Source organism: Anarrhichthys ocellatus, unplaced genomic scaffold (assembly GCF_004355925.1).
Source record: "Anarrhichthys ocellatus isolate YVR2014 unplaced genomic scaffold, GSC_Weel_1.0 scaffold42, whole genome shotgun sequence".
NCBI classification, from domain to species: domain Eukaryota; kingdom Metazoa; phylum Chordata; class Actinopteri; order Perciformes; family Anarhichadidae; genus Anarrhichthys; species Anarrhichthys ocellatus.
In genome coordinates, this window is record NW_022280072.1 from 44,288 (window position 1) to 71,138 (window position 26,851).

Sequence of the window (26,851 nt, forward strand, 5' to 3'; positions counted from 1 at the left end):
GGGTCAGAAAGTGTACAGGATGTGAATGAGATACATTCAGTTTTGCTTTCAACTTGGAGCTGAGTCACGCTTGATTTAAACTCTGTGACGTTCAAACTTCAAAAGTCCAAAAGAAGAAGAAGACAATCATTTTAAATTGGCTTTAATAAGTACGTTGGTAAAGTCAGCGTGCGTGCATGTTGCATGTGTGTACTACCAGTATCATATTACATTCATGGAAATAAATGTAACCACATACGCAGTATTTTTCCTCAATTGTGAAGTCTATTTTAATTGACACAGTAGCTGTACCAGTACAAGTCATGAGACAACTACACACTTCTATCTTACAGGTTTTTTTGCTGTGTTTTACTGGCAGTTTCTGTGTTTACAAAGAAAAATGTGAATTTCCCATAACTTTATCATTCATGTTGAAGGTCACAGGGGACCGTGTTGTACAATACAGACGTAGCAATTATGGGCAAACGGTCCTCTCAGTCAGAGCCAATCACTTCTGGAGCAATCTTCCTGTTGAATTAAGAGGGATCACAAATGACCAAACCTTTAAACATAAACATCAGAGATGGCTTAAAGCAAACTAAACCTGCAGTCACGACTAGTCTCACCACATCACCTCTGGCACATACCTGTTTTTACATACCTGCAACTTTTGTAATGCATTTATGTATTTTATTGTGTTGCACTGCAGCACTTGTTACAGCTTTGTAATAAAACATCAGGTAACTAATTTGTAATAACCTGCCCAGGGACTACAGATAAAAAGTAGCGCTCTAGCTAACGCTGGCACATTTACATACAGGTAGAAGCTGATGTATTTATTAATGTGCACTGTCCCTGGTAAGTAAATAAATAGATAAAAATAAAATACATCACTTTGTCTGCTGCATATTCAATATTTATACTCAAGAAAACATATTTTGTGTGATGGGCTCTTAATTTAAACTTATTTCCATGTTTAACTAACCAGTACACATGATCATAACTTTACTGTTCTAGACTAAACTATATACTGTACCAATGATGGTAAAGTTGCATTACCAAAACATCTCAGAGAATCCTATATTTAAATGGGGGTGTAAAATAACACGTATGTGAATACAAATGTTGCTTGTATCATTGCAGGACACTGGTTTTCACCTTGGTCTCCTGTTTGACCTCTAGTCCTACTTTGATTGACTTTGATGAGACTGCCACCTGTAGGCCAAACAATAATTCACTGTCCATGCTCTGATGTTTATGGCAGTTCATTTTAGTTACAAAAAAGACAGCGAAGAAAATAGAAGGAAATAATTAGCAAAAAACAAGTGCAGTTCTGCCTATTAAATATAGAAAGAGAGAAAATACATGAAGTAAATTTAACATAATGTGGGCGGTAACTAAAACTTTTTGTAATCACTGCTAGCCCTTTAAATACATCTAATTATGTCCTGGTTTATTTATTTTCTAAAATGTATTTGAAATAATAAACGTATTTATTTTGTATAATATTTTGTATTATTTTGTATCCATGTAATTGTAACAGATGGAAAGTTTGTTTAAACTGAGCCTTATTTCTAAAAAGCATGTTTAGTATTAGTGTGTAACATTAGGTTACATTAATATTCAACTGATAATTTGTAATGTTTCATGGCCCACACCTGATAATCGAACATGGCTTTAACAAAAGTACACAAAGTACGTCAACATGAGATCATGACGATAATCAAACACCTTTGCAAAAACTCCGGCTGACCTGATAACATTACACCTCAATTAACATTCAAATAAATGATTAGCCATCGTTACATCAAAATTCCTGTCAAGATACAGAGCAATTTAAAAACGTATCGCTGCTCGATTTATCTGCGATCCTCTAGCCATGCCTTAACCCACGATCATCGCTCCTCGCGACTAGCTTGGTCTCATTTAAGATGGCTGCCTAGAGCTCAGGAGTAACGCGGTTGTTACATGTCAACATGTCACTCCTTAGAGTATGTGCCTTTGCAAAATGTCTGAGTCGTCGCAGTTTATTTGAGAAGTGTCCTGTTCGCGTGTCTCTAGCGGACCGCTGTGATCTGTGCGTGTCGATAAGAGACGGCGGGGTCAGACGAATATCAGGTGAGCCGAAGGAGTCTCCTGTGTGCAGTTACAAGTATGATGGACAAGTTTGCCCAGTGGTCCGAGGACTCCTGTGATATATATATATATATATGAATGTAATTGTATGTTTATCTCATCCGGGGTTTCTCGAATAGCTCGTGTGATGTTTGACGAGCATACAGCGCATGTAACCGTTTGTTAAAACGGTTTGTTATTGAGGATGATTTGTGGTCACGAGCGTGGCAGTTAACGGTTTATTCTTCTTCGGTCATTGAAGTAAATTCAGATGATATAAATATCACCAATATTGCAAGGACCTCTTTGTGAAAACCTGCTGAGCCGCCACTCCTATACTCCTATACTTCTACTATACCTGGTGGCTGTAGCTCATGTGGAGGAGCGGGTCAGATCCCAAAGGTTTGGGGTTCGATACCCAGCTCTTCCTGTGTCCCTGAGCGGGACTCTGAACCCCCAACTGCTCATCGTGTGTGGAGGGAAAATGTGGCAAAATTACCTTAGAAGTAATTGTTTATTGGCAGAAAGCAGAACGCCCTATCACTATTATAATATGTAGTTGTTGCAACTGTCTTGCAACATGTATTTATTATTAACTCTAATGGTATGTGTTTTTATTTTCAGAGACACCCTTGCTGCTTCAAAGGAGAAATGTTTCATTTGTGATCCCAAAGAGAGACGATACTAAGAAACGTGTACTGGAGCAGTCTCAGTTGTTCGACGGTATGTTGTTGTAGACGGCAAGTTGTCATGCTGACACATCTCAAACCCCCAATAGTAACTTTAATTATCAATATTTGCAATTTAATGCTGAATACTTCCAGCCCAAACTTCATCTGTGTCCTATTTCGTCCAGGACTCCTGTCTGCTAGAGTACTTGGTAGTTATTTGTGTCTATCACTAAACAGGCGGGTCAATCATTTAGTTTACTCACATTAAATTTGCCTTTTGTATTTTTCTCTCTTAGTGCTTGAGGCCAGGATCCAGCAACTCCAATCTGACATCGTTTTAGATGTCCACCATGCAAAGGTGCATTTTGTTAAAGCCGTTTTATCTGGTAAGGGTCTCAAAGGTGCACCTAAGGAGAAAAGTGACATTCCTAAATCCAGAAAGACTCTTAAAGCAGCTTCTAAATCTCAGCCCAGCCGCTGGATGGAAAAATTAACTCAGGAGAAGAAAAACAAACTCACAAAGCAGCAGCACCTCCAACAGAAAATACAGAAGAATGTAAAGGAGAAACCTGCCGCCAAATCTAAAGGAAGCAAAAGCAGCTCCACGCTCCCCGGTACTTCACACAAAACTATATCTAAAACCGCGCCCTTGATTAAGAACAGTCGTCGCATGAAATTGTCTGATGAGATTCGTGCTGCAGTTCCTTCAACAGAGGCGGCTGTCCCGGCTGCAGCAGCAGCAGCAGCACCAGCAGCAGCGGGGACAGCCGGCATGGCACATAAAGAATCTAAAAAGAAACAGAAGGGCTCTAAAAATCCGGTTCCTGGTAAAGGGGGCCGGAAGCAGACTGTCACTGACGCCCAGTGCAGCGCCGAGGAGCTGGCCCAGGTGGAGGAGCTGGAGAGGAGGCTCAGTCAACAGGTAAGCCAGTGGACGTCGCCGAATAGCTCGCAGCGCCTACAGGACGACAGTGAGGCCACTGCATGCGGGGACATCCAGCTGAGCATCCGCTCCTACCTGGAGGCGAGTGTGTTCTCCGGGGCCGTTGAGAGGGCGCACCGGTTCCTGCTCAGCCAGCACAGAGTTATGAGTCGACGTAAACACCTGAATACGGATGTCTACAACATCATGATGAGGGTGTGGGCCAAGAAGGTGAGTTCAGCAACCAAGACACCATGTTTTAAAAGTGGATTGAAACTAGCATTTGTTTAGCTACCCCTCTTGTCTGCTGGGTTTATTTTTGTGTGGTGGTAAACCAATTAAAACACTCAGATTTATTAACAGCCTAGTAAATCTTGCATTGTCACTGTTTATAAGTCATGATGGTACACGTGTACTTACTTGTGAATACTTCTCAGGTTCTCTAGTAGTTGCCATTCTTTCTGTTGTATTTCATAAGTTAACAACATTATGAATTCTCATCTTTTGTCAGTAACTTGAGTTTAATTTTCACATGCAAAGATTAGTGGTCCTCCCATGCATCTCTCTCTCTCTCTCTCTCTGTTTGTAGGGCATGTTAAATCAGATTGGTCGCATATTTATCCTGTTAGAAGAGGCTGGTCTGAAGCCAAATCTGGGATCCTACTGTACTGCCCTGGAGTGTATGGGCCGCAATCCCAACTGCTCCCCAAAGGTCATCACAAGGTATACACACACACACACACACACACACACACACACACACACACAACACCACCACCTATGAACAAGACTCATGATGTGCTGTGTTTGTAATAATGCACATTTACCATGGGACAGATTTTGAGTTTTAGAGGAGAGCAGTTGTAATACAGAGGCTCACCAGCAGGGGTCATGCTGTGCTCATAGTTTTTACTTTTGCACATCCTTTCTTGAGTTCTTGCCTATACTATTTATTTATGATTGAAGACATGATTGTCACTGTTTATGACCATTTTAATCTAAGAATAATGGCATCAGAGAAGAAGCAATGTGTAGCAAATAACGATGGTCAAAGCTTCCGTCTTCCGTTGAAAACAATACAAGTCGTCTTGTGTATCAATCATAAATTCAGACGCTTTATTTTGAGTGCCACACACAGTACCAGTGTTCTGTGTCTCCTCTGTGTTAAGCTGATAGGATCAAGTGTTCATAACACTTTGAACCTCATTTTCTGTTCCTTTCCCTCATCTCTGATATTGTTTCCATGGCAACCCAGCATCACAGGCTTTGTTTCTTAAATCTTTTGTCGATTTTTGAGGTTTTCTAAAACGAATTATTGGAGTTTTTCCCAAGGCCACCTAGACTTGTTTTGGTTGTGGCAGCATGCTGACACACGGTGTTAATGAGGTCGTCTTAGGCTGATTAAATAGCTAAAAGACAGCAGGACGCTGCCGTCATGCATTGAGGTGAACTTTTTTTCATCTCAGCGGTAACTAGGTCATCCTGACAAATCCCCGTTAAGTATTATTAATCAAGTTTTTATGTCACTGACCCACAGTCGGATTAATTACATGACATTTAGCACATACAGTATCCACCGACTGGGCACAGCTTCAGCAGAACTCTACATGTGTCACAGTGTGTGTGAGCCTGTTTGATGGCAGCCAATACAAGCAGCTGGCCGGCTGCCCAGGCAGTAGAAGAGCTCATATAGACTTTTCTTTTTTTTTTTCGTAGGGGCTTAACCTGAAGTTATTATAGCATAAACAACTACATTTATTTACAAGACCCCTTCAATCACAGAGGGAGTGCAGGTTCAGCCAAGAGTTGCAACGGGTCCGTACATTTCTGGAAAAGTTAAGGTCAGGAATTTTGCGTAATTTCAAAATAAAAATTGTACCTTTTTTAATTAGTGAATTTATTTGGGGGAAGTGGGTGGGGCAACCTGTGCAACCCAAAGTTTGCACACAGCCCACATTGTCTGCACGGATTGCTAGCTTGCTAACTCACCACCAACTCCCGTTAAGTCCATCTTGAATTTCCCCTGGAATTTTTGCAACTCTAGTTCAGCCTTCAGTCTGAGTCTGAAGAATGCACCTTGTGAATCGAAGCGCAGCTTCTTTCACTTCTATTCACATCGTGCAAAAGAACCCACTCCTACAACAGGAGTTTGCTGTGAAATTATGAAATATTATCACTCTTCTGTGGGCCTGTCACAATCCTGATTATTACTTACGATTTATTTTCATTCAGATAATTGCGTTCAACGATGTAATGTTCTATATCTGTTCATTTTCTGCCACACAGTGGTGCTGTTGTGTTTTGCTTTGCAACGAGACCTAAATCCATGTAGTTCATTTCAATGGCTGCTCGTCAAATAGTTTGCCAAAATGATGTTGGACTCAGGAGACCTCACCCTATGCAGCGCGGTCCAATAGCGGGCCAGTGGGGTTGTGGGTAGGTGTCTGGTTGGACCCATCGATCACTGTAAGCCGATGCTCGTATGACATCGTTGTTCTGCGGCGGAGCACCTCCTGCTCAGTCTCTGGCCGAGCAGTCCTCACCATCATCATTTCTCTCCGTCACTCAATGTGTTTGTAGTCTGCCTGTTCTTTCCTTCACTGTGTTTTATACCTATTTATTATGGCCGAACTGCTGTTCTCTCCAAATATCACTCTCTCCTCTGAAGTCTCCCCTGCAGCATCCTCGCCCTCAATGTACCAATCTGTTCCCCTCTCTTCTGTCTCTCTCTCTCTCTCGCGCACACACACACACACACACACACAGTGACTCACGCGCACCCTTATCCCTCTAAGTTTTTCCCTTTTGTAAGTGCTGTGTCCTCTAGACCGCTTTGCCCCCGAGGGTGCAGCAGAGCAGCCACCAGGCTGATTATGCCCTATCTTTCAACCTCTCTGCTGTCTTTGTTCCTCTGGACCACAGTGCCGGCACCCAGACTAATCCTCTCTTTGTTGGAGGCTCTCTCATTTACTCTGACCAAAATTGCACATTGCATCACACGAGAATCCGAGGCATGAGTGCAAATACTAAAGAAATTTGACCTCTTTGGCTTACCTCAGAAATATGACATACACTTCGTAACTTCAAACACTAGACGTCCGACAGAATATTGTAATACGAGGCTTTCTTAATTGTATTTCTAAATTTCTGTGCAGAACCCCGCTCACTTCTGGTTATATTAAGACGGTGGAATTTGCTGAGCCAAGGTTTCCTCCAGATGGTAATTAGCGTGCTGTTATTTCTATTTGTCTTTAGGAAAAGCAGTGCAGGGTGAAGCAGAGCTCTCTCGTCCTCTGTGGTCGATGACAAATGGGGTTTCCTCGTTTCCGTCTCTCGGCTTAGTCGTGTAGTTCTGTTGTTAACCTCAAGGGAGCAGTGCAACCAAACATGATCTACGGGCTCGTCGTTGGGCTTTATACCCTAAAGTGTGCATGACACTAGCAAGGTTCTCCCCCTGTATACATAAGCCTTCTGTAATTACATGTATAAGGAGGAGTGCACACTGTAGGTCATTCAAATAGCATTCAGTACATGGATGACATTCAGTCATTGTATAAAACATCGCATCAGCTCAATTTATCAATGTACAGTTTAATAATATCATTTACCCAAATTCATGAATCATTTACACAAGCAAAATATTAATCACTGAATCTCACAGAAGAATAAAGGCTGATCATATTAACTCACAGGCCTTCTGAGGTGTCCTATATCAAATTGAGTTATAATATAATCATGTTATTACGCCTCTCATTTAGATTCCAGGGATTGGTTGCACATTGCTATTGTCTTTATTCTGCAGTCCAGTCATGGAGACTGTGCTCTCTCTAGGAGATTATATTTAAATATACATTTCACTGATGTCGTCAGCGCCCGTCTGCCTGTCTCCAGCTCGTGCTTTGCCTCTGACAGAAAGGCCCCCGTCAGTGCAAATATTTCAATTGATATTCTGCAACTGTTGATTAGGGACGGCGAGACATATACAATGATCCGACAGACGAGGGAGTTTTTTTTAAAAGCTGAATTAATCAGGCGCCCGGGAAAAATGATTATCTCAGTCCCATTCCCACATCAACAGGCAGGTCAAAGGGTCGTGATCTCTGAACTTGTGATCAGACTCCAGAGTCTGTTCCATCATGATCTCCCACGCAAATGAAAATCTACTGAGTCAACTGTCTGAACACTGAATCTGAACCAACACACTGAGCAACTAACTTTCTGCGTGTGTGTGTGTGTGTGTGTGTGTGTGTGTGTGTGTGTGTGTGCGTGCGCGTGCGCGTGTGCGTGCGTGCGCGCGTGCGTTTTAAGGAAAACACAAGCAGCTTTTACAAAACAAGCAATGGCATTTTTACATGAAAACATTTTGACCTTAAGGGAAAATATAAATTTTCCAGTAAATCACAAAGCAAAGTATAAAGGTTTGTTGTTTGGAGCCCGTCATGTTATATTTTGTTATATCAGTACATTCTGTAGTCATTTTGTTTGTTTATTCTTTCTTACATTGCACTAACACTACTTTTTTGTCGACTAACTGACGGATCTGTAAAACTGAGTTTCCCCATAATGAATCGCTCAAAAGCACCACTTAAAATCTTGTGTTTATTAGAGATGTGTTCCTAATTTTCATCGCAATAAGTCACGCAGCATGACCAAGCTTAAAAATGACTAATCGGCTAAAGACATTTTAGTGGATCAGTCAGTGTTTTTGTCTTGTTGTCATTTTGACGAGAGTGTCATACACTATCTGTGTCTATTCAACCTCTCCTGTTGATGCGGAGACTTTAGTTTTTACTCTGTAATGTATTGTTTTGTTTTATTGTATGACATCAACGTGCATTTGACACTAAACTTTGCTGCCTTCTTGGCCAGATAACCACTGCATTTTATCTGGTTGAATAAAACTCTTTAGGTGTTCTGTGTCTTACATTTTAACCAGATGATGTCTAGTCTGTATTCCTAACTCTCTCTATTGATTGTACAATTCCTACTCATAGATCTCATATGAGTGTTTGGGGAATAACTGGACGGCATGATTTTATTCCAAAGAAATTCTAATAGTGGAGATTTAACCGCCAAAAATCTCAAAACCTGGCAAAAATAAATAAGCAGCCAGTTGTTCTGATGAGCGTCCCCACAGATTTAACATGGCTCAAATCTGCTCGAGGGCCAATAACAACCTGCTACACCAACTGTATGTCCCTGTGTGTGCAGGTGCCTGAGCCAGATGGAGGAGGACGGCCTGTCTGTGGACTACCTGTTCAGCCGCTGTGTGTTCCGGCAGGATGAGAGAGACATGGTGCTGAAGGCCGTGCACATCGTCCAGCCCGACTACCAGCCCAGCCTCAACGCCAGCACAACAGAGTGCTCCTCATCGCTGGTCCACGACTTCTACACACAGGTATCGCAAGCTCACTTTGACACCGTACACTGCTATATCATTACTTACAGGCACCGACAGCCTATTTTTTCAATTATAACTCTTGGCTTTGAGTAATGGCTCCTTAAATGAACACATTATTTTCTCCCAAAGTTTGAACAGTTAAGGTTATTTAAAGTTTTTTTTGTCCATGCTTTTCTCACTGTCTTTAAATGGGCAGGGTTCTGTTAGAGAACAGGTTAAGTCACGTATTTCAGAGACCAGGACCCCCGTTGTAAAAGCGATTCAAAATCTCGGTGGGATTATCCTGAATAAATCAAAGTTGAATAAATATAAAAAGAGTTTATCAATATTTTTTTTGATTTCAAAATCTGTCTGCGGTTTGGTTGCTCATGTTGTCGGACTACTGTCTGGGGTAGCGACTGTGTCGCTCAATCCGTCTGATTTAAAGACGGCAGGGCCGTCTTTCAGTCAGAGGGTCCGGCGGTTCAATCCCCGGCTCCGGCTCTGCTAGTCACATGTCGATGTGTCCTTGAGCAAGACACTTAACCCCAAAAATTGCTCCCGTAGCTGTGCCTACGGTGTAGAAATGTGATAGAATCTGAATTGTAAGTCGCTTTGGATAAAAGCGTCTGCTAAATGACTGTAATGTAATGTAATGTCAATCAAATCTGATCAAACCCCCCCAAACACACACACACACACACAGTCCGTATGAGGCCGATCAGTTGTTGTTAAACTCTTAATAAATAATAACTTTTAATGTTTTTTTTCCTCAAACTTTCATTTCGGTTGTTGCTCATTTAGTCATGAATGATTAATATTGAAGGTTGTTGAATTATGGGTCTTTATTGGTATATACTGTATATATTCAAGTATCATCAGGGTAAATAAAGCATTCATAAATTCAAGAGTTTTAGCGCCCATCATTATATTAAAGATAAACACAAACGATTGAATCTCTTCAGTCATCATAACCAGTGTCGTGTACGTCCAAGTGTTGGCTGCTGGTCGTCATGCTTCAACGTTACAGTAGATTCAGTGGATGTAACGGTGACTGCTTCATGCTAATCTTTGGATGGCAGATGTTTGTTGTAATCAGCAATTGTGTGTCACTTTAAAAAGATGCGATGTATACGCCATGACATGTATATTGCATATGAAATGGATATTCAATCAAAAAGCATTATAGAAATGACTTAAATTTACTCAGGAAGTGCATGTGCATTTATAAGAGTGTTAATGTATGAGTATAAATACAGAATAAGTTATTTCTTCAAGGCTGATTCTGTATGTTTTGAGTGTCAAAGCACCAGAGAGCTGGGAAAGCTGTCAAGGCTCCAGCGTGACTACGAAAGATTTGATTGTCACCCCTTCACAGCCAGACAGGCACTGGCCTATTTATAGTGATCCAACTCTGCTTTCTAATGGGTCCCCCGATTTCCTTGCCTTTCCTCCTCTCACCTCTCATCCTTTTTCTTTTTTTTCCCTTTTTTTTTCTTTTTTTTTTTCTTCCCACCTCCCTTCCACTGATGATCCTCACGTGATTCATTAACAGCTTTTTGTTCAATTGCGGTATTTTCTGCCTCAATCCGTGCCCCGCTTTCACTTTGGTCGTCATCTGAGTGACATATTTCTGGTCTCCTGTAGCTTGTTATTGACCTGCGTGTGTGATGGCGGCAGTCAGCAGGTCATGTATTTTTATCTTAGGAGTGTATGTGAAGCTACGCCACGTGGTGAAACAGGTCAAATGTGACTGCTCCTTTCCAGTTCCGATTGCATTTGTAAGGCTGGTTATCTGACTGTGACTGTGACTTTCTGGCAGGTTGGTTTTAATGACTGAAAGGCTGTCCAAATAACTGGTCCACTAGATAACAGAGGAGCAGACTGGATGGTCTCGGGAGGATTTTGAATCGGTGTTAGCGGCAGACACACAATCTAATTAGAATATTGTTTGTTGTTGTGAGATGGAATTTTGATTAAGCTGATGCTCGTACAAAATGCAGTTTGATCTAGTTTCAACTTGTCATCAGAGATTGAATGGTATTCTATCATTTGATCGTTATGTTCATCTGGAGACTGGCCTACATGCATTGTGGATGCGTTGTGGGCTGGACTCAGTAGGGATTAGGAAAAACATTGTAGGTTTGGACATTTGAGTTCATTCAGTTTTACAAAGTATTCAAATTAAATCGCACAGCTTTGCTTTAACAAAATTCCAGCGCAGTCTGTCGAGCTTTTTGCTTTTCTTTGTACACCAGAAGCTTCAAAACCATCGTGCCAGCACTATTTCCTCCTGGTATACTGATCATGTGGTGTTAGCTTCTTAGCTAATCTATTGTTCTGAAGTTGTGTTATTGTACAAAGAGCTGTGTGTGGGATGCTACCTTAAGCTTTGCTCTGGCTGCTGGCCATGCTCCATCTCTCTGAGGCCTGATTTACAGTCTGATGTTGTTCTTACTGCTGTTGTGTACTCCATCCACTCCATGCCCACAGCCTTTCTTCGATGTGGACAGATAATGGTCTTACTGCCTCTGTAAACAACAATGTACTTTTAGAGCACATTTTATTTCTTCTAGCAAGAAATTCGGCAACAGTCAGTCTGTTCCTGACAGTAGTTGGTCACCGTGTCAGTGCAAACCACTTTAAGGAGCATTATTATTGTTGTTGTTGTTGTACTTGTAGTTGTTCTTCTTTTTATCATTAGTGACAATGATGCTTAAAAGAATGAGAAAAGAATAGCTACTACTATTGTTATTATTTTCAGTTACAATTACCCCTAAAGAATTTGAGAACTGAATTATAATAATAAAAACCTGATAACAGAAATTGGATAGAATTATAACATCATATGTAACTAAAGCATGCTAGTTTACATCTTTAATTCTCTACTAAATCGAAAAATAATGTCCTTTTGGTTATTAAAAATGAACAAATACTGTACATCTGTCCATATGACACCGTTACAGCCCTATTTCTGATCAATATTGGCTTTTGCAGAACACTGAGTTTGATGGAGTTATTTCATAAAATGTAATGGGGACTCCAAAATTCACCATCCAAACACTCTAAGCTGCCATTAAATGTCCAGTCGAGTCTTGAAAATAATAAACTCAGAACAATGAACTCTTTGTTTGCTCTCTAGCAATACTGAGCCAAAGCTTGAAACTGGGTTTAAAGCTCTCTTGGCGGCAGACTGAGATGGTTTCATGACTTGGCCTTCGCTCACTGGCCTGAAAAGACTCTTTTCTACTTCTTGCCCTGAATTGATCCTCTCAGGCAAAGTTTATCATCCCGGTCGTGTTCCAAGTGACTTCCAGCCAATAAGTGATTGGTGGGTTAGAGGTGTTTAAAAGTAAGATGGTGTCTGTCTGTCAATCTCACCGTCTTGAGAGGTGAAGGACAAGGCAAGAAAGGTCCAGTGTGCAGGATTCAGGGGGAACTATTGTCAGAAATGGAATATAATATTCATAACTACATTTTCACTGGTGTAAAATCCCCGGAAAAGAATAATTGTTGTGTTTTCGTTAGCTTAAGATGATTCCTACATATTTAGATATGGAGCGGTTCCTCTTCACAGAGTCCGCCGTGTAGCACCGCAATGTTCCTACAGCAGAGGGGTGTTAAGTTGGTTGCAATCGCAAACCTCTCCGCTGGAAAATCCTCAACACTGGACCTTTTAATGTCATACAGTTGAAGCAATCATTATTTCTTAGGTTCTGTCTTTCTCACTTGTGTGTGTGTGTGTGTGTGTGTGTGTGTGTGTGTGTGTGTGTGTGTGTGTGTGTGTGTGTGTGTGTGTTTTAGAGGTCCGACCACCACTACCCCAAGCTGGACTTCACTCAGGAGGAGCTTCAGGAGCGTTTCAGACTCCAGCTCAGCATGGAGCAGGCCTGCACTGTCACCATCGACTCCGTGGAGGTTGCCAAGCCCGTTACTGAGCACATGGCTAAAATGGTAAACAAACCCACCTGTTGCCTCTCCTCATCTTCATCACACTCTCAATACACTCGATTCTTAAAAAATGTGGATTTATAGTGCTGTGATGCTGAAAATCCACAAATTCTTTAAAAAAATGGTGTGTTATGGAGTTGTTAATAACAGGTGGTTTGGTCTATATCGAAACCTTCAATCCCAAAATATACTAGATATACAACATTTGGTATTTCAACCCATTATTGTCAGATATCTACAAAAATGTTGTTGCTGATGCAATGTCTTTAAAATTATAAGACAACATTTCCCATGAACCTTGTTGCTTCCTGTTTGATAAAAAAAAAAAAACATAGCTCCATTTGTGCTGTAATTTTGTCTCTTTTATCTGCGAACAATCCTGCATAATCCAACATTCTGGCTCACAATACAAACGTAGAGGGTGTGTTTATCTTGGCAGTTGAAAAGATCAAACTAATACAACACCGTTTACGCAGTGATGATGTGTTGACATGTATGTATTTATTATATCTATGGGTACCTTTTTGTTTCCTATGAGTGAAGTTTCTCTTTTTCCTCTGATATCAACTTTTAACTAATATGCATTTAGGCGGGACATGTTGGATTAAGAAACATTCCTGTGGTGTGCCGTCTTTTTTTCCAGCTCTGGCATTTACAGTCCAGACTGGCTCGTCTGCCCCTGCAGATGGGCTACGTAGGAAGCGAGCAGGCTGAGAGTCCCTGGGGGTCAGGAAGCATTTACAGACAGACAGGGCAGAATAATAATGTATTGTAATGGAAGCCTCTGGAGAGAACGCCGGGTCGCCTCTCCATCCACCATGCAGACTGACTGAAGAGTATACATTCACAGAGTCGTGCACAGAACATACGTATAGCCACAAGCACATGAACAAAACAACTGCTCACCCATCTACAGAATCTCATTTTGTATTATTCATTCAATTGTTTCATGTCAATCACGAAAATCAGGAAGCATAGCTTGAAATGTGATTAAAGTGCACCAAAAGTAATAATGCCGAAGCAAGTGCTCATTCTAGCTTCTCCCACTTTTAAATCGCATCAGATCAAAATATGTACCACGATGTGAGAGCACAGAACGGTGTGGGTTTAGATGGCTGTCTAGTTTAAGATGAAAAAGGAAACAATCAACACTAAACTTAAACAAGGGCACTTCAAGAATATTAAATAATGCTTGTAAAAAGTACAAAAATGTATTTGATAGGACAATTCTCTTGGTAAGATTTCCTGAAATAAGACATTTAAATCATTAACTCTTTATGCAACGCTAAACCACCCAAAATTAAATTCAACAATATTTTTGACCCTTTTGAAAATACACTTGTTTTATGTGTTAAATATAAAGCTACAGACAGCAGGCGATTAGCTTAGCATAAAAACTGGAAGCAGGGAGAAACAGTTTGCCTGACTCTGTTTATGTAACTCCTGCAAAAACTCCAATACAACGTTTTAACATTTCGCTTGTTGTACGGGTTAAACAAACAAGACATACAATGTTAATTAGTGAGCTTTAGGTGGGTGGGTAAGCAAAACCAAGCACGCTATTTACCAGTGTTTGTGCTAAGCTAAGCTAACTGGCTCTAACTTCATACTCGTAGCATCAATCTTCTCAAGAAAGCGAAGATGTCAAACAATTCCTTTAACGTCAATGTTATGAGGATGTATGGTATCATTGTTAAATTGATTACATCGCTGCAAGCCATTCTAATGGGCCAAGGAAGGGCCAAGGAAAAATGTTCTTGGCCCATTAGAATAATGGGCCAAGAACATTTTTCCTTTCAGTTCTAGTCTTAGATGAATCAGTCGGTGGCCCAGTAGTGTTTCTCTCAGAAGGATAGTCTGTTTTCTCCCCGTCACCTCGAGGTTTCTCCTCCAAACAAGCCTAACCATCAAATAGAATGCACGCTCATGCTTCACAATACCTTGTGTCCGGTGAGAGGTGGCCCCATCTCCCGCTTCACACTTTAAAATGATGTTCCATTTGGTTCAGACAGTATGTGATAAACAATCATCGGTGCAGGATTGTTCATTTTATTTGACACATCCTTTGAGGGTTTCCTGCTGGCAGTCACCGTCATGAGATCAGTTGTGTTGTCCTTTCAGAGGGAGCTGCTGGCGGATCAGCGGGCACAGTGGCAGAAGATCCTCCTCCAAGCCCTGAGGGACAGTAAGATGATCCTGGCCAACACCAACACCAAGGACTACCGGCTTAACCTTTATCCCTACCTCTGTGTGCTGGAGGAAAGAGAGTATGTTGACATCATGATACAGGTAATACAAACCACCCAACCCAGCCTGCCACTCAGTGAGAAGCCAGAAGTCTTGGCTTTAACAAAGACTTGTCGGTGTTTGAGCCAAAGTGATTTGAGGGACGATGGCTTAACTTTACCACAATGTTATAGAAAAGATTTGTCGCGATGTCACCGCTACGCTCCTTTGTTTTCTCCACACCGCTGCAAAAGCATCAGGCTTTATCTTTGGCAGCAAAGAATAGCACGCTTTGATCAGATACCTTTTGCGCACAGCATGTGTTTTTTTAATTCTGAAAAGACCATTTACACTTTGATTTCCCCTCTGACTGATGGACTGCTTTTTCATTAAAACTGAATCAGATCTGCTTTTTGTGACAGAATTTTCCGAAATGTTTCCTTCTGTTTGACGTTGTGAACTGTGTCCTACTCTTCAGAGCGTTGCCAACATGCCTCCCAGTGGAGAGTCGCTGAAGATTTTAGCCAGAGATCTGGGCAACCGGGTCTACACCAAGTACTCTGTGCGGCAGAAGCACCAAAACCAGATGGTGGAAAAGTTGCGCAACATTTACAATGCTTACACAGACCTGCTGGCTAAAGACACAAAGGTAGAGAAATCATCTCGCTCCACATGTCTTCTCCTGTATGTACTTCTGATGTGTGTTAGAGAAAGTGTATCTCCTGTTAGTTTATCTGAGCAAGATCTATTTTGCATGCACTTTGGTGCATCACAGTAGATATTTGTCACAACAAAAAGTGAGAGGGAAACTTATTTCTTTTTTTTTGGGCTGCACAATAATCGAATAATAATCTTGGTCACGATTTCGGCTTCCCACCCCATGAACAAGATTTACTGTGAAATGTACATTTAAAATGCATATTAAATCTAGCGCTTCCCAAACTACCAGCCAGCTGTCAGGGGGACGATCGAGATGTTTTGGCTTCACTTTTGTGTTGCACGACATGACCGCTACAGCGGCAGCCTTTGAAACACTTTCATGAATGTTGCAGCTGCAGTCCAGAGCAGAAGAAAAATATTTTGGGTAAACCGTTTTGGTACAATTTTATTTATAAGAGGTAGTCAGGCGGTAATGTCTGTGTCTGAAAATGAAGCTGTTGCAAAAGTGCTTTAAACTTGCATTCTCTCTAATGGCCATCAGGGGGCGACTCAGGTTGCAAAAATAATTCAGATTTTATAGAAGTCTATGAGAAAATGACTCTACTTCTCACTTGATTTATTACCTCAGTAAACATGAGTTTATGGTCTCAATCACTAGTTTCAAGTCTTCTTCAATACAGCATGATGTTCATTTAGTAAATGATGGTCCGTTTAGAATAAAATGGATGATAAAGCAGGGGATGCTTTAGGGCGGGGCTACCATGAATAATCGTGATCTCAATATTGATCAAAATAATCAGAATTCTCATTTTGGCCATAATGGTGTAGCCCTAAATTTGTGATACATAATGAAGTAATTATGTTTAAGTTATTTTTCACAAAGCATATAAACAAATACTTTGTATGTAGTTTTTAATCTGTGGGATGGACACAGACTGCTCTAGAAACCGAAAAGCAAAGGTGCAAACAGAAAGACCTTGTGGTTCATTGCTTCAGCTCTAGTTCCATAAAACACAATCCGTGACTCACATGTTCTGTTCCAGTGCTTTGATAGTTCTGGTGCACTGGGGGGAAAAAAACATTACACTCCAGTAGCTAGTTATACCAGAAGTTAGTTACGGTTAGTTTGTTTGCATGCAGCCTTTGTAGTTCAAATTATGCCTATTATTGTGTTTTTGTTGTTGTTGTTATGACACCAAACACTCAACTTCTTACTTACTTGTCTGAGGACCAAATCATGTTTTTATCCTCTTGGATCATCTTGCTCTTGAAGGCTCCTCAGCTGTGTGTTCTTGTTTTTGGCTGAAATGTTAATGCATCAAGGCTTTTACAGTTTTCATCATTTCTTGAAACATGAAAGCTATCTTTTGATTAGATCACAAAAATAGTGCCTGTTTGACAAATTATTTTAGGTCTGACTATCAAAACCAAGATCTTGGGTCTTCTCAAACATGTCGACATGCCTTCCAAACACTGCAGCTCACTGGGATGAGCGATGACTCCATCCTCACTAAATGAAAAACAACCCGCTTCCATCTTTCTCCCTCTAGGAGTATGACATCCTGCCCAGCGAGCAGTGGAGTAAGCTTGAGGCGGACCAGAGTTCAGGACCCTCGCTGCAGGGAGGAGAGACCCACTGGCCATACATCGTATCCCTGGAGCTGGGCACCTACATGGTGGACATGATGGTCAAGAACCTCAAAATCAACAGCGACATACTGAACCCGGCTTTCGAGAGGAAACGCATCCCCATCCTGTACCACATGTACACCTTCCGTAGCACACGACAGGTACGGTGGATGCGCAAGTCTTTCCAAGTGCTCACAGGGATATCAAAGGAGTCGGCAACCCTGGCGTCGGTAGCGATTATACTCCTGCCAAATAGACAGGGCTTTCATAACCTGCTAACAGGATTACGGAGCATTAAACCAGAGCCAAAAAAGATCCTTTCAGCTCAGATTTGTGGAAAAATGGTCAAGGATTATATTTAAAGGGATCTCCTGAATCCTGAGGAAAATATTCAAAAGAATTAAAAATACAACAACTGTTCATTATGAGAACCCTCCTTCAGTTAAATCAAACTATTATATTCATTATGACCTTTTGAAAATGACACACAATTAGTCTGATTTAGGTTAATCAGCTACAGTTTTTGCACAGAAGTTATCATTTTCATTAATATGGAAAGAACCACAGTGAAGCCGAAACTAAGGAAATACCTGAAAACACTTGACCTTCACTCTAAAGCCTATTGCCTCGTACACCTGTGCACCCGCCAATCCATGTGAAGCTGCAAAGAATTCTAAAACTATTTTCCCCCTTGTGTGAAGTGGCAGAGGGAACAGTCGAGCAAGATGAATAGGTTCCGGGCTAATCCCTTTTTTAGTGTCCCTTTAATTGGCTCGTTGATTTACTGCCACGGGACCCTGCAGGAGGGTGAGCTGGCCGTGTGTGTGTGTGTGTGTGTGTGTGTGTGTGTGTGTGTGTGTGTGTGTGTGAGTGTGAGAGAGAGAGAGAGACTTTTTGGACTAAATGCACTTTGACACTGTTGCGGAATTTTCTTCTTTCCTCGTATTCTCCCCCTCCCCTTGCGTTCTCTCTTCGGAGGTTAGCCCATCAGGGGAGCATCCTAATGATTTTACAGCACAGCATGACTCGTGCAAGCAATGCTGAGGTGTTTTTATTTTTCTGTCAGGTTACTGTATTTGTTCTTATGATGGTCTTTATGTCCGGTCCTTCGTGTTGTATGTACGAGTTAGAACTAGGACACATAATTCTGTCACATCAAAGAAAAAAACATCACCTAGGGGTTTACATCATTATAGAAAGAAGTTCCTTTAGATCACCTGCAATGTGGGAGCTCCAGTATGTAAGCCACATTTCAGTGATCACTTTTAATAAAATGAAAATGGGACCATTCAGTTTAGCGGTGAGGTTTTTGGATACTGACTCAAATAGCTTGATCGGGTATCGTGACAATGGGGCCGATCTATTCAATTCATATCTATGTTTAAATGCTATTTACATTTTAGAATGGAATTTTACCAATTTGTTGGTGGATTTATTTTTTTTTACCAAGTTGCTGGTGTTTGATTTATTATTTTAATTTAAAAAAAAAAATAATTCAGTAAATTCATATTGATGTATTTATTTGTTACATTTAGTTTTTACAAAGTTAGGAAAGCCATTTCTATGCCACATCAAAGAATGATCCCAGTCACTTGCACACAGTGAGGCATACAGCTCATTAATTAAACACTGGTTTCAGATCGGTACTCGGTATTGGCCGAAACCCAAAGCCCAGGTATCGGTATCAGGACTTAAAAAGTCGAATTGGTGCATTCGTATTAAAGTACTTTGTGGATGTCTGTTTTCTGACATTAGCTGGTGACCAGTTGTATGAATGATGAATTATCACTGTTAACTTATGTTTATCCTGGTTGTTTGGGTCTGTACTCGGTGCAGAGGTTGTTCATTGTTGTTCTTGTCAGTTATGATTCAAACTTCTATGAATCACATGTTCGATTACGATTTTTTTTTTTTGTGTATCTGCTCATTTCTGCTTCTAATTGGTTTCCTTTGATGTTTCACCCTCCAGGTCGGCTTCATCAAACCCCACCCCATCCTCACTCAGATGCAGCAGGACGCCATGGAGACCAAGTTGACCTTTGACTCCTTTGTGATCCCGATGCTGTGCCCTCCGGTGCCCTGGACGTCTGTCAAGTTTGGAGCCTACCTGCTGACACCTGCCAAGCTGATGCGCACAGTGGAAGGGGCCACGCAACATGAGGTGTTGTTGGAGAAATGCCAGAACCTCCTCCCGGTCCTGGACTCCCTCAACCAGCTGGGCAACTGTGCCTGGAGTATCAACAAACCCTTGTTGGACATTATTATCTCCATCTTCAATGATCGGGGCAGTGATAAGCTAGACATCCCTCCTCCTCTGTCAGAGGCCCCCAAAATACCCCACTTCAACGTCCAAGATCCCACTTATACGGCCTCTGAGAAAGCCCACATGAAGAGGGAGGTGATTAATGCCAAAAAGAAATGCAGTGAGATGCACAGCCTGCGCATGGACGCTCTGTACAAACTCTCCATCGCCAACCACATGCGGGATGAGATCTTCTGGTTCCCTCACAACATGGACTTCCGGGGTCGTACCTACCCCTGTCCTCCGTACTTTAATCACCTAGGAAGTGATGTCACGCGGGCGGTCCTTATGTTTGCAGAGGGGAAGCCCCTCGGTCCAAAGGGACTGGACTGGCTAAAGATCCACTTAGTCAATCTGACAGGGCTGAAGAAGAGGAGCTCACTGGAGGGACGGCTGGAGTACGCTAACTCTGTCATGGAGGACATATTGGACTCGGCAGACAACCCACTCAATGTCAGTTTGTCCTTATTACTCTTTCCTGTTCATTGAAAGCTTCGTCCAAACATTCATAGTTCCACATAGCATTTCTTGTTAAAACGTATCAGTTTTGAGGTTTACACCATTAAAATGAGCAGAAATAGAAAAACGGCTACTATTAACAGTTTCTGAAATATGCAGATTATAGCATTACCCCTTTCTCTCTGACTGCAGGGACGGTCAGTCTGAATAGTGAGCTGTTCCGGAAGTGTTTATGTCAGCAGTATAATGTTCCATGTGCTTGTGTTTGTCTTCCTCAGGGTAAGACGTGGTGGATGAATGCAGATGAGCCTTGGCAGGCTCTGGGCTGCAGCATGGAAATAGCCAACGCCGTGAGATCTCCCGATCCGACACAGTTCATCTCGCATTATCCTGTTCACCAGGTACCATTCAAAACAACACAATTATTTATCTATTTATGGAGTTGAATAGCAATTTGTAACACATGTTGAATCTCCTACAAATGTATGATTGATAAAACTAGGGAAATGCAGCAGTTGCAATGCAAAGTGTGGATGGTGAATGGACTTGTACTTGTAAAGTGCTTTTCTAGTCTTCCAACCACGCAAAGCACTTTAACCCTACATGTTATTCACCCTTTCATACACTGATTGAACTGCCGATCCTTTTGATTGAAGGACCCGCTCTACCGCTGAGCAGTATTTAGCACCTCCTCCTTGCAGCTGTTTTGAAATTTCAGTAGTGTCAAGCTTTTCACTCAGTGCAGCATTGAACTTCAACCTGCTCAAGGATTGTAGACAATAGTCACAATATCATCAAATGTATGGTAATTAATGTATACTGAAATAATGAATAAATAAAGAAAGTAAAAGGATCTAAATAGCCAAAAGGAGAAACTTAACTTTTAATTGAACAGCATTAAGCACACTGACAGCCCGCTGCTCCTCCGCACAACGCAGATGCCGCAGCTTTAGCCCGAACACGAGGGTCATGAAGGCAAAGAGAGAGAAGAGCAGAGAGAGACACTCGGGTCAGAGGCCACGTTTTTGATGGAAATGAAATGAAAAAGATGAAGTCTGCAGCTGGCAGGAACGTGGCCAACTTCACTGCAGTATTTATATTCGGCTTTTTCATTCTGCCTTGTGAGCTGAACACGGGGACGCTGCCGGTACCCAGATCCAGCTAATCTCATTTAAACTGCTCAGTCTGATGGACGGCTGAAAGCAGTTCCTTTTTTGATCGAGATGCAGTTAAATACAATACAAAGACAATGACCTATTACTTTTAATTTATTTTTAAATGTGTGAAAGACAAATAATTGATCATCAGTTAATTAGGAACACCCCTTGTGACTTTCCTCTGTCTGATGCCAGATCCAGTTACAGATGCTCAGAGTCTAGCATTAAGTTCAAAATTCACTTTAGGCTGTGGGACATGGAAATAATCAATAATGTTTTCTTATTGCTCTTACGCACTTCTTCTGTTTCCTCTGCCCTCTCTCTAGTTTCTTTGTACTTTCACTTCCACATTCTTTAAATCATCGGTTCTTTGTTTTGCCCCACCACCCCTGCGCTGCCCTCTCCCATTTGGTGCCTGTCCCTGTAATTCTGTTCTCTCCTCCTCCACATCCCGTGCTTTAATCTCTCCTCTCCTTCCCTCCACCTCTCCTCCAGGACGGCTCCTGTAATGGTCTCCAGCACTACGCTGCTCTAGGCAGAGATGTTATTGGTGCCACATCAGTCAACCTCATGCCCTGTGACGTGCCCCAGGATGTGTACAGCGGAGTAGCACAGCAGGTCAGCACCAGTGCTTTTTTGTCCCATAGTGAGTGACGGATTAAGCATTGAGAATGAATTTCAAGTTTCTCACTGTAGGTCTTGCATTTATAAGTTTCCCATGCCTTGTATCGAAGTGCAGTGAGAGTAGACTCGCACATCCAAAGGCCTGAGGCAAGTGTGCATACCATGCTATCAAAAGAACCCAGCTTTTGAAAGAGCAGTTCGCTGCAGGACACTATCTTATTGTTGTACTTCACAGTTGTAAAATAATTACCATGATGAAATCTGGCCTGTGAAACCGCCAGCTATAAACCTCGTTAACTCGTAAAGGTAAGCTGTACAATAAGTAGCAGTGGCGACAGTCATGTAGACTATGTTAAATCTACTAGAGCTAAAACAATCAGTTGTTTACTGCATTCGTTGATCAACAGAAATGGAGTTGACAACTGTTGGTCCTTTTTAAGCAAAACTTGCAGAAGATTTTCTGACTCAAACTTTTAAACTGTGAGAAAGAAACTGCTTTTCTTGTGTTGATGTTTTGGACTGTCGGACACAAAAATAGACATTTGATGGCTTCACCTTGGGTTTCACGAAACTGCGATGTAGTGGCCGACTCATGTGGGTTTTTCAATGGCTGATGCCGATATCATGTTTTTCTTTTTTTTGGGGGGGGGGGGGGATCTGATAAAGCATTTTAATACAAATTTTAAAAAACACCTAAAAATCAAAAATGCATATTTCTTCCTCTTACCTTTTAGTGCTATTTATCAATCTAGATCTTGATCCCTTATAAGTAGATCAGTACTCAGTACAGTGCACTTATTTTTAATTCAAATTGTAATTTGATAAATTCCCACAGTTAATAAAAAAACTAACTTATGAATGAAAAATAGAGTTTTAGTGGACTCAAGAACAGCATTTGTCAGCGCATAGCAGCATCTCTCTGTCTCTGAAAGAGAATGGACATTTCCAAACTTGCATGAATAAAAATAATAAATAAGCAATGTTTGATTTGTGGCCTTCCCTCCTGTTGGCTAACGTTGTTCCACAGCTGAAGGCTGCCTTATCCCAAAATGTAATTGGCTCGATTGTTTAGGCAACCGATTTAATCGGTCTGCGACTACTGTGACGGACCTTTGTCAGCACTTCTTCCCTCATTATGGGCATTAACATTAAAGTATCCTCCAAAAGACGCGTTTTGAACAGAGGTAATATGTATATATATATGTGTAAATTACACATCTGTGTGTACCTATGACTTGCCCGTGCGTTTTCAGGTGGAGGAGTTCCGAGTGCGGGATGCACAGAGCGGTTTGAAGATCGCCCAGGTCCTGGAGGGCTTCATCAGCAGGAAGGTGGTGAAACAGACCGTGATGACTGTCGTGTACGGGGTCACGCGCTACGGGGGACGCCTCCAGATAGAGAAACGACTGAAGGAGATTGATGAGTTCCCAAAGGTACAGCAGTTGTGATGGATCGGGGGCTTTCCTCGCACTGCGTACGTTTTTATTTTTAGCGTTGTGTCAGCGTGGTACGGTAGAGTGGCCTTTTAGCACAGGCGCTCCTCTGTATAGGTGTCCCCTTACGTCTTCCTCTTAGGCTATACATTCTAACACACACTGAGCCCAGACCGACTCGGAATGATGTACAAGATCTTCTCTACTGAAGTCAATGCTCCCCGGATAATGTTGCTCCATTGTCTCCTGCATGTGCACAAAGACATTTATCACACAGTCGAAAGTGACTGCGTATAATTTGTCCACCCAAAGGGGTTCCAGTAGCTTTGACCTTGCCATTAAGAGTCCCACCACACTGTCTCATAGGGAGCCGCACAGAGCAGAAGCTTTTAAAGTTTCTTTTAGTCGAGCTAATTTATGCATCATCTCATTGCAGTGAAATAAGATATGGCATGGTTCTATCAGGGAGGCCAGGAGTGTAATGCAACAACAGATATATTTGATACCCTGATCACAGTCATTATGAATCTATTTTTAGTTCGGAACCATTGCACTTCGATTCGGCTGCACGTAAATGGATCCACCCAGTCTGTCATATGACACCGTGGCAGGGGGATGTAGGCATTTAATCTTCTTACAGCTCTGTAGTGCTGATTCTCTGTCAAATAGCTATATACTTCCTTACAATAGTTGGAGTTAAACTCATTGTCCGTATAGATGGGATCGGCATGATCCCGCTGTCAGTGTATCTACCAGCTCACAGCCGGAGGATTGTGCTAAATGACTTCTGCATAATGTCCCTAATTGTTTAAACAGGGAATTAGGGGCAAGTGTAATTGTGAGTGATTACAGGGGGAAGGATGAGATCATATCGCTGTAATGATATGCGGAATATACCACGCTCATTCAGTGCTGCAACTTTTATCACTTATATTTGCATTTTACATTTAATCCCTAATTATAACTAAGTGGGGGGGGGGGGAAACCCACAATATATAGTTTGTTTTAATGAGAAATGCAGTGGAGCAGAAAGATATTGTGTGTGTGTGTGACTGTGTTAAAAAAAAAATAAAAAAAAAAATCCACAAGCCTAATCACGTGTTGTATTTCCAGGAGCATGTATGGGATGCATCCCATTACTTGGTGCGTATGGTGTTCAATGGCTTGAAGGAGATGTTTACAGGGACCAGAGAGATCCAGGTGGGTTCATTGCACCTACATGAAGTCAAATACATTTTCTCATCTAACAAATCACCACAAATATGACATGCAGTATCCACATTCACACGTGCAGTAGATCCTAACCCCTGGTATAGAGTAACACCCACTTTGGTAACTTTTTATTAGGTTTCTGCAGATTTGATTTGCTACTTATTTTGGGGAATTTTAAGACAACGGTCAACGAACACACTCACGCTTAAAGGAATACTTCACCCTTAATATTACTATTTGTTTATTAATTACTCACAGCATGTTACCTTGAATTCTTTAGTTCTCCACGGTGACCAGAGAATACAAAAACAGAAAAATCTTTTTAAGTAAATTTGTGTCTCGTTTAACAAAACTATATTTAAAACAAACTCTCACACAACTCGCTCAGCCTAATCCAAGTCTTGTTTATTCAGTGGTAGGCTCACCACTTACCAAAACTCTATTTAAAAGAACTTCTGCCACTGCCATCTCATGCTACACGTATGGATGGCAAGTCGTGAGAATACCGCTGGACATTAGAGACCTGGACTTTACAGAAGGAGTTGTGTGAATGTTTCTAAACTGATGTTTTGATATAGTTTCGCTCCTAAAAAACTTGGCCTACATTCATTAAGGAATTATTCCGATTTATTCCCTTTTCGGAGTCTCCGTTCACCGTAGAGGCATGCGGGAAAAATAAGTTTTCTTAAAGAATTCAAGGTTAAACACTGGTGAATATTTTATATACAAATAGTCATTTTGTGGGTGAAGCAGTCCTGTAATTCCTATTCCAATGAATTAGTTTTTAAATCAACCACTATGTATAAACCCAACATAACTCACTTACTCTTAATAAGATAACAGAACATAATCCCTATTTTCCCTGTAATTAATACAGGAACACATACAGGCAACCTCTGAGGAAAGACCTGTAAAATAAGAGTTTTCTGACTACTGACTTACTACTCCGCACAGGATGATATTTTATTTTTATTGATGACTAGTTTACTTCACTATTACCCCGGCAACGACACCCATTCATCACATAGACTAGATTTAGGACGTGCACCTGGTTGGGGTGTGTATATTATCTCCACAGGCAGAGAGGAGTCTGGCAGCAAATAGAAACGCCACCCACCGCTGGCGTGTCTCCTCTGGGGAATGTGTTGGCATGGCCCAGTCTGAGATGAAAAATCCCCTTCCCCATCATGCCTTGGTGCCAACCTGTGTGTGTGGGTGTATATATGTGTGTGTGTGGGTGTATATATGTATGTGTGTGTGTGTGTACCTGCTGCTTTTAAATAGGTCACATCTCTTGTATTTCCCAGCGGTGAGTTGAAGTAAGAGAGAGAGGGAGAGGTAGCTGATGAATTCCCGGTGCTGTCATCCCTGACCTCTTCCACGCTCTCTGTATATTTCCCATTCATCCTGTCAAACAGCTACTCATTCTCTTCAAACTGTCGTCCTTCTGTCCGTCTGCTTTTCACTCTCCCTCTGCCTCTTATCAATCTATCGATTGATCGGGTAATATCTCCAGCTTCCTCGTCAGCTGATCTCTCCCTCCCGTTTCTTCACTTTCATGCCATCTTTATTTCATTGTACCTGGGAATATAAGGAGGGGGGGGTGGTGATGAATGGAGCAGCTTTGGGCCAGACTGCTACCTCAAATTGTTAGGACAAATATATCTTCCCAACAGCTCTCTGTGTGCCTGCATGTGTGAGGAGCCACTTGCGGGGCATTAATAGGGTCTCTATTCTTGGAGACAGACTGTGCCAGACACGGCGTCATTTTTACAGTCCTGCAACAACTCCTCACATGTTCCTCGGCAAGTTCGCTGCTCCAGGAAGTAGAACAACAGACTGTCACTTTAATGGAGGGTGGCTTGAGAACCAAGATTTTCATCGACGACAACTGCTTTTGAAATTGTTGTTGCATTTGATAATAATGCATACTTAATGCATAGGTCATGTGTCAATGCGGTGGAGAGAAGAGTCCTGTTTTCTGTTTCACTGTAGTGTCTTGTTATATTTGTAGCCTGATTTATTAAATCTGCCACTCAACTGTCCAAACTCACTGATTTGAGCTTGATTGCTCTGTTCTCTGTACACACACACACACACACACACACACACACACACACACACACACACA

At 41.6% G+C, this 26,851-nt stretch overlaps 1 protein-coding gene across 4 annotated transcripts in view; it reads left to right on the forward strand.

The window, feature by feature from the left end:
* Positions 1–1,923: 1,923 nt before the first annotated feature.
* polrmt (polymerase (RNA) mitochondrial (DNA directed)) overlaps positions 1,924–26,851 on the forward strand; it is a 47,347-nt gene continuing 22,419 nt past the window's right edge. For all 4 annotated transcript variants that reach the window (XM_031868272.1, XM_031868271.1, XM_031868275.1 and 1 more), the window contains exons 1-14: positions 1,924–2,097; positions 2,719–2,817; positions 3,062–3,918; positions 4,277–4,410; positions 8,899–9,085; positions 12,872–13,021; positions 15,140–15,307; positions 15,723–15,893; positions 17,455–17,694; positions 19,503–20,288; positions 20,573–20,695; positions 21,947–22,069; positions 23,329–23,508; positions 24,622–24,708. In XM_031868272.1, the coding sequence (XP_031724132.1) occupies positions 1,956–2,097; positions 2,719–2,817; positions 3,062–3,918; positions 4,277–4,410; positions 8,899–9,085; positions 12,872–13,021; positions 15,140–15,307; positions 15,723–15,893; positions 17,455–17,694; positions 19,503–20,288; positions 20,573–20,695; positions 21,947–22,069; positions 23,329–23,508; positions 24,622–24,708 (3,447 nt within the window). In that variant the 5' untranslated portion in view covers positions 1,924–1,955. The remainder of the gene's footprint in view (positions 2,098–2,718; positions 2,818–3,061; positions 3,919–4,276; positions 4,411–8,898; positions 9,086–12,871; positions 13,022–15,139; positions 15,308–15,722; positions 15,894–17,454; positions 17,695–19,502; positions 20,289–20,572; positions 20,696–21,946; positions 22,070–23,328; positions 23,509–24,621; positions 24,709–26,851) is intronic.